The sequence below is a fragment of the Arvicola amphibius genome, chromosome 6 (assembly GCF_903992535.2).
Source record: "Arvicola amphibius chromosome 6, mArvAmp1.2, whole genome shotgun sequence".
Taxonomy (NCBI): domain Eukaryota; kingdom Metazoa; phylum Chordata; class Mammalia; order Rodentia; family Cricetidae; genus Arvicola; species Arvicola amphibius.
In genome coordinates, this window is record NC_052052.2 from 7223407 (window position 1) to 7235975 (window position 12569).

At 50.0% G+C, this 12569-nt stretch overlaps 1 protein-coding gene across 2 annotated transcripts; it reads right to left on the minus strand.

Annotated features, from left to right (window-relative positions):
- Nucleotides 1-997: 997 nt before the first annotated feature.
- On the minus strand, nucleotides 998-12297 carry Dffa (DNA fragmentation factor subunit alpha). Of its 2 annotated transcripts, none has more exons than XM_038333505.1 (6): nucleotides 12079-12297; nucleotides 10115-10276; nucleotides 8793-8935; nucleotides 3730-3919; nucleotides 3413-3564; nucleotides 998-2475 (listed from the first exon to the last, which is right to left on the minus strand). In XM_038333505.1, the coding sequence occupies exons 1-6, from the start codon at nucleotides 12215-12217 to the stop codon at nucleotides 2263-2265; spliced, it is 999 nt and encodes a 332-aa protein (XP_038189433.1). In that variant the 5' UTR covers nucleotides 12218-12297; the 3' UTR covers nucleotides 998-2262. The 2 variants fall into 2 exon arrangements, with proteins under 2 accessions (XP_038189433.1, XP_038189434.1); XM_038333506.1 differs by having other exon boundaries at nucleotides 2345-2475; nucleotides 3350-3564.
- Nucleotides 12298-12569: the final 272 nt, after the last annotated feature.

Consider the following 12569-nt stretch of genomic DNA (forward strand, 5'->3'; position numbering starts at 1 on the left):
ATGGAGAGGTCATTAGTCCCCGCATGGCCTCGACATTCTTTTCTCCTACTGGACAGGCAGGCCTCACTCAGCCCCTCTCTGTAGCACACAGACCTCACTCAGCATCTATCACACAGGCAAGCGGCTGCATCTCTTGCAGGTCAGGTGCCATGGTGGAGTGGGAAAGGGATGGTGGGGTGAGCTCTTGTTCTTCAGCTGCTCACAGCCCATCTTGAGGCAGGGCTTCCCTAGACTCACTGACAGTGCTGACGATGCCCCTGCCTCACACCTTCTGATGCTGGGGTGTGAAAGGGACCCCGCCTCCTCCCCAGGTCTCACTCAGCCCCAAGGACAGATGTTACTCTGTTCAGAACCTCACTGGGGAAATCGCACTGCCAGGACAAGGCTGCCCTGCTGTTAGGGCTCGCGGTCCACTCATTCTGCCAGCCTGCCTCTGAGAATCCACGGTTATCAATGACGCAACAGCTGGCTGTGCATGCGGTCACACGCAGACAGCGGCACACACACCACTTTATCAGAAGGCATTTCCCTTAGTATTTGTGTACTTTACACTCAGGAGGGACTGATGTTTCTGAACAAGTGACAGTAAGGACCGAGAGGCACCATCAGCGGCGGCTTTATTTAAGGACCGAGCGACATCACAGAGACGCTGGGAGCTGGCGGTGCTGACACAGGAACTGACGTGTAAGGCACTGAGATGTAAAAGCTGCTGGAGGACATGACTCCTGCTGTAGGCAAGGAAGCAATTCTGTTTTCTGTACCCCGCCTTCACCCCAAGACTTAATCCTATATTTCTTTGCTTAACTGGCCATTGCTGAGGGGTGGAACATTAGGGGGAACATGCTCAGCAAGTATGAAGCCCTAGTTTAATCCCCAGCAGCTAGAACCTACACACACACAGACACACGCACACAGACATGCACACACAGACACACGCACACACAGACACACACACACAGACACGCACACTCACATACCTGCACACACAGACACACACACACACACAGACACGCACACTCACATACATGCACACACAGACACACGCACACAGACACACGCACACACACATACATACACACACAGATACACACACACACAGACACACACACAAATGAAAAGTGAGGCATGTGTCTCTCAACGGTACTAGTTTTGTTTTGTTTTATTTTGGTTTTGGTTTTTTGAGACAGGGTTTCTCCGTGCAGTAGTTTGGAGCCTGTCCTGGAACTAGCTCCTAGACCAGGCTGGCCATAAACTCACAAAGACCCACCTGCCTCGGCCCTCTGAGTGCTGGGATTAAAGGCGTGCGCCACCACTGCCTGGCTGACAGCGCTGCTTTCTTCCCAGCACACATAAGTCAAATGCCCGGAAACTGAGCGTCCTTTCCCTGAAAGCAGCCAGCACTGTAGGCTGCGAAGTTGCAGAAGCCTGAGCAGATACGGGAGAGAAAGCCAGAAGTGCTGTGCTCTGCGGAGACCGGGACCCACGGAGCACGCGAGAATCACTTAATGACGCTTTGGACCCCCTGCTGGCAGAGCATATTAGGAAATGGAATGGAGTTTTGCAGAGGCGACAGCTCCGCAGTCCTGAGTCGGGTACCAGAGATGGTGGCTTAGATTCCACGTCCCTGGGGGCTGCAGATTCAGAATATGCCTTTAAACAAACAGCAGCCACATTCATTAGCTTGAGAAGCAAGTTCATGGCCACGATCACTGTGTTAGCCTTTTCTTTCCTTATCTGTGTCTAAAACTCTACTGTTCAAGTTGTATAATAAGGACATTGAGTCCAAAGTAAGAGATTTTCACAGCCTTGGACAATACTTTTACTTGACAACTTAGGCCGAACATACAGTGAGGACATTCTGGGAGCTGGAGAGATGGCCCAGTGGCTAAACGCAGTGGCTCCTCTTCCAGAGTACCCAGAGTCTGTAACTCCAGTTCCAGGGGACCTGACACCCTCTCCTGGCCTTCGTGGACTCAAGATACACACGTGGTACATGGACATACATGCACTCATACACATGGACAAGCAAAACACTCATACACATACAAGAAACAAAAATGAAGATCTAAGTACACCGAGAGGAGGTAGAAGGGCACATGTGGACCGGAGCGGCCTTTCTGGAGGCGTGGCGACCTCTGCTAAACCAGCATCCTGGAAGGCAGGAGGCAGAGCAGCATGGGGGCAGCAGTACAGCGGGAAGGGGAAGTTGTTCACTGCTAACAAAACCAAGGGCTTCCTCAGCAAAGCATGCTTCCGGTGGAGCTACTTGGGGTCTTGTCTGGCACGTTTGGGGCTCTGCTGTTCCTCAGGCAGTGGATCCCTCCTCATGGAGACATTCCTGAGGGAACGCAAGCTCTGCACTTGTTGCAGGCGCAGGGCGAGCTCCGCGCTGCAGGCCCGCTGGACCGTCTCTGCCTTCTCTATGTCCCAGCTCAAGGCAACAGCCAGGGCTCTGGGGTCCTCCTTGGAGACCAGCTGCAGCGAGAATAAGAACCACTGAGCCCACAGTTTCTGGGACCCTTGCCTGTGCACGCCCACTTTTTCCTTCTTCTCTTTAGAGACCCGGTCCTGGACTGCAGCCCAGACTGGGCTCGAATGCACGGCAATGTGCCTTTCAGAGCACACGATCGCTCAAGCCCAACAGGAAGCTGAATGAGGCTCGAATGGCTATAATTCTCTTTCCTTCTATCTAGAACTGGGAGGCACTTGGTGCACAGAGACAAGAACAAGCAAAAAGAATACCCACCCCAAGAGACTCCCTCTAGGTAGCCAGCACAGGACGGGCCCCACCCCACAGGCTGCCTGCTCGCCCCATGGTGCTGAGGATGAAACCGACATTCACAAGCCGTGAATGTCGGCCAAGGGCTGATCGTCACCCCCAGCCTTATGTTTGCCTCCAGTGCTACTGTACTGGCCGTGCAGTACTTAGGGATTTTTGACTCTATCTTGAAGCCACCTCGGAAGCTTGAACCCAGCAATTCCTCCAGGTCAGGTCATTATCAACTTGAACTAAAGACTAACGTTCGATGACCCGAGGATCCCTATTCTCTTAAATGCCACTCGGATCTGGGTGGTGGCAGCACCTTTAATCCCAGCACTTTTGAGGGAGAGGCAGGTCGATGTGAGTTCAAGGGCAGCCTGGTCTACACAGCAAGTTCCAGGACAGCCAACTACACAGAGAGACCCTGACTTGAAAAAAAAGGGAAAAAAGCCACTTGGATGTAGATTGAGATGTTTGCACATGTGTTAAAAGGCAAACATCAGCTGTGGGTCAGCCTGCAGAGGTGAGAGAAACCACGTACATGATACCATGTACATGAAACCACATACATGATACATGCCTCCGCACCTTCAAACCACACTTCCTGGGAAGGTCATTCTCTGCAGGTCAGGGCCCCTAGTTCTTGCCCACCTCCAAATCCTGACTAGATAAACTCAGCTCTGGAGCAGGCTTCTCCTTCAGCGCAGTAAGGATCTGGCTTCTAAGAGCCACTTCGGAAGCCATCTCTTTGCTGATGCCCGTGTCCACCGTATCCATGTCTCCACCGAGGGCGGCTTTGGGCTCTGCAGAGCAGACCAGAGGAAAGCAGCAGGTGGTGAGCCTACTCACTCAGCCAAGCAAGGACCCACCAGGGTGAGAGAAGCCGCACGCCCAGGGGACTGTCCTCTCAGGAAATCTGCAGACAAGGCCCCACCCTCCAGGAGACTCTCAGAGTAGCCCAGTCCTACCTTCCTGGTTGGAGAAGATGGCGCCCTCCTTCTCCAGGGCCCGGAGATACAGCTCTAGGAGTTGCCTGGACTGGCGGGCCTCCTCTCTCTGGTCGAGCACCTGCTGGAGCGTGCTCTGGAGCTTCTGGACAGTGGCACAGCTTTGGCAAAGTTCCTGAGCCAGTTCTGAACACGGGATGTCAATGAGTGCCTGCAGACAATAAAGGCTCTGAGAAACCTCAAGGGAGTGTGGCGGCACTCAGGCATACCCCTTTCTAAAACTCTAGTGTGAAAACGGGGAGAATCATGTATCGGTATCAGGGTCTCGTTAAAAACAAAATTAAGGACTGGGCAGTGGGGCACACACCTTTAATCCCAGTACTCGGAAGCAGAAGCAGGTGGATCTCTGCAAGTTCGAGGCCAGCCTGGTCTATAGAACTAGTTCCGGGACAGCTAGAGCTATACAGAGAAACCCTACCTCAAACAAACAAACAAACAAACAAACAAGCCTCCACTTAGAAATTCAACTCTGCGGGCTGCAGAGATGGCTCAGCACTTTATGGACTAAGCGTGCGGAGGACCTGAGTTCAGTTCCCTGCACCCATGCTGGGTGGCTCACAAACCCCTGTAGCTCCAGCTTCAGGGGATCCACATCTCTGACCTCTACCAGCACCTGTGCTCACGTGCACAGGCCACTCCCCCTCCTAGCGCACACACACATACACACACACACCCCTCATTAAATCTTACAAAAAAAAATCCAACACAGAAACTAAAGGATGCAACTGACCATTTCCACAATGAATCAATATAAAGAATTTTAAAATATGTTATTGTTGTTACTGTGTATACGGTGTCTGTGAGCGGAGGCATGAAGATGCTAGCGTGCACAGTGGGGAATTGAGTCTTTCTACCCTGTGAGTTCGGGGATGAAACTGAGGCCCCTGAGCTTGGCAGCGAATGCTTCTACCATCTAAGCAGAGTTGCTGGCACTGTTTCTTAAGAATATTTTTGTAGCCGGGCGGCGGTGGCGCACGCCTTTAATCCCAGCACTCGGGAGGCAGAGGCAGGCGGATCTCTGAGTTCGAGGCCAGCCTGGTGTACAAGAGCTAGTTCCAGGACAGGCTCTAAAAAAGCTGCAGAGAAACCCTGTCTCGAAAAAACAAAAAAACAAACAAAAAAAAAAAGAATATTTTTGTAGGGCTGGGGAGATGGCTCAGCGGTTAAGAGCATTGCCTGCTCTTCCAAAGGTCCTGAGTTCAATTCCCGGCAACCACATGGTGGCTCACAGCCATCTGTAACGGGGTCTGCTGCCCTCTTCTGGCTTGCAGGCATACACACAGACAGAATACTGTCTACACAATAAATAAATATTAAAAAAAGAATATTTTTGTATTTATTTTTGTCTATGCATGTGGAGACAAGAAGGTAGCGTGGCTTTTTACCTGGGGTCTGGGGCTCTGAACTCAGGTTGTCAGGCCTGTGCTGCAGGCACTTACTACTGAGCCATCGCGCCACCCAAGAGTCTGCTTCTGTTTGGTTTGGTTTGGTTTTTTCCGAGACAGGGTTTCTCTGTGTAGCCCTGGCTGTCCTGGAACTCACTCTGTAGACCAAGCCAGCTTTGAACTCAGAGATCTCCTTCCTCTACCTCCTGAGTGCTGGGGCTAAAGGCGAGCACCACTACTGCCCAGCTTGTTTCCTTGTTTTTTTTTTTTTTAATATTTATTTATTCTACATACAATATTCTGTCTGTGTGTACACCTGCAGGCCAGAAGAGGGCACCAGACCCCATTACAGATGGTTGTGAGCCACCATGTGGTTGCTGGTAATTGAACTCAGGACCTTTGGAAGAGCAGGCAATGTTTTAACCTCTGAGTCATCTCTGCAGCCCCCTTGTTTACTTGTTTTTAAGTCAGGGTCTTACTGTGTAGCCCAGGCTGGCCACACTCTCATGGTCCCTTTGTTCTCAATCTCCCAAGCGCTGGGATATAGTCCAGTACCACCACCCTCAGCTTATTTGACTTTTAATCTCCATGGTATTGCGAATTCTAGCAAATTCGTATAAATGTAATCACAGAGCCAACATCTGAAGTTCCAACACTGGGAGGTGGAAGCAGCAAGATTATTTACTGCAAGTTCGAGGCCAACCTGAGCCATGTAGTAAGATCCAGGCCACCCAGGGCTTCAAAGCAAGGCTTGTCCCAAAGAAAACAACCAAAATAAAGAAGTAAATAAAAATCTTTAGATGATGTAATCATAAATTATATGGCCTATGTCTGGCTTCTTTCACTTACTACAGAGCTTTTAAGATTCACTGATGTTGGGCTGGCGAGATGGTTCAGAGCATGGAGCGCTTGCTGTACAAGTCTGAGGACCTGAGTTCAATTCCCGGATCCCACATAAAGGTGGACGGGGAGGACTGTCTCCACTAAGTCATTCTCCTCCTTCCACACGCAGCCACGAGAGGCCAGCCTCTCCCATCACACACACTGCTAAATTTAAAAAAGACTCAATGGTATTGTAGCATGTGATAAGACCATTCCTTTCTGCATACATGCTCATGTGTCTACGTGCATGTGGAAACTGGAAGACAGCCTTGGCTAGAGTCCCTCCATGTGTATACATGTGTCTACATGCATGTAGAGGCTGGAGGACGGCCTCAGCTAGTGTCCCTCCATGTGTATACATGCATGTGGAGGCTAGAGGACGGCCTCAGCTAGTGCCCCTCCATGTGTATACATGTGTATACATGCATGTGGAGGCTGGAGGACAGCCTCGGCTAGTGTCCCTCTAGTCCTATCCACCCCTGTGTCTCTCTCTGAGCAGGCAGGCGAGGCCGGCTAGCCAGCAAGCTTCCCAGGGAACCCCCCCACGCCTCTCCAGTGCTGGGACACAGCGTGCCCCATCACAGGGGCTGTCTTCATATGGCGTCTGAGGATGGACGCATCTTGGTGCTTGCTGTCTCCTCAGCCCTGAGAGCCCAGCCTTTTTATGGATATACTCACCACACTCTATTGACCAAGTCAGCAGTGGATGACACCTCTGTTTCATTTACTGAGGACATTATCTTTTTATTACTTTTTTTTTCAAGGCAGGGTCTCATTCTGTAGCTCTGGCTGTCCTGGAACACACTATGTGAACCAGGCTGGCCCTGAACCCACAGAGCTCCTCCTGCCTCTGCCTCCTGAGTGCTGGGATTAAAGGTGTGTGCCGCCACGTCAGCTTATTTTTTTATACCTCTTGGATTTTGAACTATGTGAATGTATTTATTGGTGTGGGATGCCCCTCTGTATTCTGTGAATATGTTTTATTACCATTGGTTAATAAAGAATCTGCTTTCGCCTATGGCAAGACAGAATATAACCAGGCCGGAAATCCAAGCAGAGGGTCAGGGAGAAAGAAGGCAAAGTGAGGAAGACACCAGCAGTTGCCGGAGAAGCAAGATGTGAGGTGATGAGCCACACGCCTCATGGTAAAATATACAATAAAAGAAATGGGTTAATTTAAATTGTAAGAGCTAGTTAATAAGCCTGAGCTAATAGACCAAACTGTTTGTGATTAATATTAAGCCTCAGAGTGGTTATTTTAAAAGAGGCTGCAGGACCAGGCAGGATGAGAAACCTCCAGTTACAATTTATCTTATTTATTCAAAATAAACTTGTAAGTTTAAAAAGTAATCAGAAAGTCACTTCCTTATCATCTCCCAATCTACATAGTAGTCCCCACCACTCCCTATATATCACTCTGTGTATTCTCTTGAATAAGTCTAGGGTGGGAACTGGACATTTACATTTTAAAAAGTTCACTCATGAATCTGAAGCATACTGAATGTTGACAAGAGACTGGAGAGACAGTTCAGAGGCTAAGAGCACTCGCTCATCTTGCAGAAGACCCAAGATGAGTTTCTAGGCACAGACCTAGTTGTTCAATTCCAGTTCTACGGGATGGGACACCTTCTTCTGGTCCCCAAAGGCATCAGGCATGTAAATGGTGCATAGACAAACATGCAGACAAAACACTCATACATGTAAAAATAAAATACTAGATCTTGAAAAAGACTAGAGGAGACTCACAAAATGGAGGTTCTTGGTTGTTAGGTTGACTTACGAATTGCGGACTACTGGGGCTGACCGCTTAGAAGTGTAGCTCAGTGGTAGAGCAGGGCTGGGCACACTCAAGCCCTAGCACTAAATAAGTCAGCTCAGAAAGCAACAAGCAGTGGGGTGGTGCACACCTTCAATCCCAGCACTTTGGAGGGAGACCATGAGGAGCCAGCCTGGGCTACAAGAGTCCCCATCTCAAAAAACCAAAACAGGGCTCAGTGGTTAAGCATGATTGGAGCTTGGTTCACAGCACCAAGTTGGGCAGCTCACAACCACCTTTAACTCCAACTTCAGAAGATCCAATGCACTTTTCTGTCTCCTGTGGACACCCACAGATAGACACACATACATAGAAATAAAAGTAAATCCTAGCTAGGCAAAGGGGCGCACGCCTTTAATCCCAGCACTCAGGAGGTGGAGGCAGGTGGATCTCTGTGAGATTGAGGCCAGCCTGGTCTACAGAGTGAGTTCCAGGACAAGGACAGGGCTACCTAGTGAGACTCTATCTCCAAACAAACAAACATCTTTAAAAAGATGCTAAAGGCTGTGAGTGTTGGCATATGTTTTTAATCCCAGCACTCAGGAAGCAGAGGTAGGTAGATCTCTGTGAGTTCCAGGACAGCCAGGGCTACACAGAGAAACCCTGTCTCAAAAAAACAAGAAAGAAAAATCTTAAAAACTGCAAATAAATGGACAATTAAAAGAAAAAAAACCAAGATATCAACAATGGTGGCGCAGGCCTTTAATCCCAGCACTCGGGAAGCGGAGGCAGGCGGATCTCTATGAGTGCAAGGCCAGCCTGGTCTATAGAGTGAGTTCCAAGACTGTTAGGGCTGTTGCATAAAGAAACCCTGTCTTGAAATGCCACCCCCACCTGAAAAAAAAAATGGAATTACTACAGCAGGAGAGGTGGGGGCACAGAACCGAAGGTACCAGGACAGCAGAGGCTAGTGAGTGTTGTGGGCTGTGGAGGGGACTCACTTGGAGGTCCTCTTCTGAGAGCAGGATGATGCTGGACAGGTCCTCTTTGAGCTGCCTGGCCACATTCTTCCACTTCACCCCAGCTCCACTGTCTGTTTCGTCGGCATCAAAGGACTCTTGGGAAACCCAGGCTGTTCCTCCATCTGATACAGAAAGAATGCCAGTCAGGTCAGTAATTCAGAGGCCACTTTGCCTTCGACCCCAACACTCAGCAGTATGGAGAATGAGCATGTCCGTCTGCATGTCAGGATGTCATGACAGGGACACACGTTTTCACAGGATATCACAGGAAAGCTAATCCCCACCTCGGGCCTTGTTCTCTCTTCTGTGTCCCACCCTCTATTTCTGTGTGAAACTGCACCGTATTCTTTGAAGCACAGCTACTTGTACTAAGTGTGGTGGCTAACATCTTTAACCCCAGCCCTCAGGACGCTGAGGCAGGGGGACTGCAGCAAGTCTGAGGCCAACCTGATCTTCAGAGGAAAAGCTTGTCTCAGAAGGAAAAACAGAAGCAGCAGCCAGTTAGCCCTAGGTCGCACATGGGCCAAAGGTCCGACCATACCTCTCTTTGATTAGTCTTTGTGCTTGGGTATGTTCTTTTTTGGGGAGCTGGAGTTTCAAGTAGCCCGAGCTAGGCTTGCATTCACGGTGTCGTGGAGGTTAGCCTAGGACTTCTGATCTGCCTGCCTCTGACTCCTAAGTTCTGGGATCACAGGTGCTGGCCACCATGCTTGGCTGTGTTGTTTTGTGCACGTGACTCTGACCAGCAGCGCTGGTCCTGGGGTGGCGAGGAGTGGGGACTGACTCATTCCTTAACTGGGACAGCAGGCACAATGGTGGCTGATAAAGCTCTGGCTGACTGACGGGTGATTTCCTCAGCGTAGCACAATGGTCTTTCCCACAGACGCTTCGCCACCTCTCTAGCTCTCGGACGACGAGCGTTAATTTGAATCTGCCGTGGTGGTGGTGACAGCATCACTAACCTCTACTGAACCTGTGTGCCAGAGAAGAGCAGTCACGAAGACGAGGCCTTGGCTAGTGTCTGGAGACATACTCGGTTGTCACAGTCGCGACAGACAGATACTGTAATTATTACTTCCGTAAGGACCTGGCAGGCTGTGTAATTTGCCCAGACACCTGGCTAGACATGGCAGAGCCACAGTCTTGCTTGTCTCCATCCCTTAGTCCTGTGCTGGTACACAGAAGGGCTTAGGTAGCACTGCCATGTAAGTGTTTAGACAGTCGGACGAACGGCAACTGCTTGCCCGTGCAGCCAAATGAATCGTGACGGCGACACTGGCTGTTCAGCTCAAAGTTCTTACCCGAATTGTTATACGTCCACTTCTCATTACAGGCCAATGCCACAAACTTGGTATTGGAAGGCAGACAAAGGAAGTAGTCGTCATCGTCCACTATTGTACCGTCCTCTGCCAGGACCAGGGTGACCGGTGTCAGGGACTCGTCAATGGCCAGTACTTCGCAAGCTGAAAATAGAATGTTTGGCAGGTGACACACATCTCAAGGAAATTACACCCCTCTTGGTACTCTCGTGTGTGCCCCAAGAGCTAAGTAGAATTTCTGGAAGATAATAATAGATAAATCATAACCATAATTCTTAGTACCAATGTAACATTTACCATATGCCTGGTACTGTTCTAACTGCTTGTCCGGTAAACTACGAATCCTACAAGGGAGGTCCTATTCTTATTCCCAGTTTCCAGACAATGAATCCATGGTCAGAGAGATTAGGTAACTTATTCAAAATCCCACAGTAAGTGGCACAGTTGAGATGCATTTTTATTTTTTTTTAAATATTTATTTATTTATTATGTATACAATGTTCTGTCTGTGTGTATGCCTGAAGGCCAGAAGAGGGCATCAGACCTCATTACAGATGGTTGTGAGCCACCATGTGGTTGCTGGGAATTGAACTCAGGACCTTTGGAAGAGCAGGCGATGCTCTTAACCACTGAGCCATCTCTCCAGCCCGATGCATTTTTATTTTTAAGATTTTGTATATATGAATGTTTTTTTCTGAATATATGTATGTGGACCACATGCATGTCTTGTGCCCAAGGAGGCCAAAAGAGGGCGCTGGATGCCCTGGAACTGGAGTTACAGATGGTTGGGAACTGTCATGTGGGGGCTTAGAACTGAACCCAGATCTGCAAGAGCAGCCAGTGCTTTTAACAGCTGAGCCATCTTTCCAGCACCCCAAACTGAGATTTAAACCAAGTGGCCCCTGAAAATGTTTCCCGCAGCTTTTCTTCACCCTGACATCGGCACCATTACCCAGAACCTGGTCTAATTTCCTGTGGACAAGTAACGCTGACTCTTGTTTACTTATTCAGTGCTTGTCTTGAGTTCTACATATCCAGTGTCAGAAAAGAGAGAGAAAAGTGCTTGCTTGCTTTGTAGCTATCGTCGTTCATGGCTCTTCTAACCGAAGGAAAATACAGCAGCGGCAGAAGCTTGTCTCAATAGCTTTTCATTTTTATTATTGCCAGGCAAGAGGCTCTCCACAGTGCTGTCATCCCCCAAAATAGGACAGCCAGTCTCCTTTAGGCTCAGCTGCAGAGAACACAGGCTTCTCTGCCAAGGACATCCAGCCGATACAACTGAAGTAACCTAGTGCCAGGGGTGAAAGGCAAACACTGGCAGAATCCCGGTCACCAACTCAAACCCTGCTCCTGGGTCTCAGTGGTTCTCAGGAAGCGCTGCACACCCAGCATGCACTATGACTACAGGTCCTGGGCTAGTTTCCATGAAAACCCTGCAGAACTTTGGCTACACAATTTGTTGCCGCGGGATAATAACGCTTGTAAAGAATTTTAACGTAACATCTCCTTTGAGAGCTCCAACAATCCCTTGACGCGAGGCTGGCGATGCACCCACTACGGCGCTGAAAAACTAAGGCTCCAAAGCTAAGTGCTAGGTCCAGCCGTGTAGTCAGGCTCAGAACCTGGGTCAGCTCACGTTCCTCGTATGAACTCAAGGGGGGCAGGTACTGGCAGCTCCCTTTTAAAGGGACAGGTACTGACTGTGGACGCCCGTCCCGACCCGGCCAGGGACCACAGGACCGCTCTGTGAGCCAGAGTGGAGAGAATACGCTGGACACCGTTGGATCCAGAATCAGGCCAGTGAGCCTGGATTCGCACAGAGCCTTACACTGGAGATAAACGAAAGCGCCAAAACCCTGTCAATCGCTGGACCCACGTGGGCCGCTGCAGTCCCTAGGCGACCAGGGTCACCTTCCCGACCCCTCCCGGTCCCCTCAGCAGCCCACCTTTGCGTCTCAGCTCATCGAGGCAGGAGGCCGCCACGCCGTGCTGATCGCGGCTGTGGTTGCGGCGCAGTAGACACGGCTTGAGAGGCAGGACATCGTCCGGGTCCGGGTCCGGGTTGGTGGCTCCCCACAGCGCCATCCTCCTTAAAGTGCGACCTGATAGATCGGGAAATCCCGGGCAGTACAGAGCCGCTTCCCAGGTCTCGGGCACCCTCTCCTCCCGTGGCCTGTCGGGAGATGTAGTTCTCGCCACAAGTGACGTAAGAGCAAGGCACGCCGGGAGATGTAGTTTTAGTGCCGGCTCGCGTGCGTTCCACTGCACTACCAGAGTTATGTGGTTTCTGGGTTCAAAGTTGGGGTCCAGGTTTCAGCTCTGGAAAGGAGGAGAGATTGGTGGCTTTCATTTTTTTTTAAATTCTTTTCTTTACTTTCTCCTCTCTTCCTCACCCATCACCTTTCACCTTCCCTTCTTCTCTCTTTAAAACACTGTA

What these genes read in the sequence shown, in the direction of transcription:
- Dffa (XM_038333505.1), bottom strand. Translation starts at nt 12,217, where the DNA reads ATGGCGCTGTGGGGAGCCACCAACCCGGACCCGGACCCGGACGATGTC. An exon ending in GTGGACGTATAACAATTCGG is followed by an intron (nt 8,936 to 10,114) that starts GTAAGAACTTTG and finishes TTTCTGTATCAG; the next exon opens with ATGGAGGAACAGCCTGGGTT. An exon ending in TATCTAGTCAGGATTTGGAG is followed by an intron (nt 2,476 to 3,412) that starts GTGGGCAAGAAC and finishes TTCTCGCTGCAG; the next exon opens with CTGGTCTCCAAGGAGGACCC.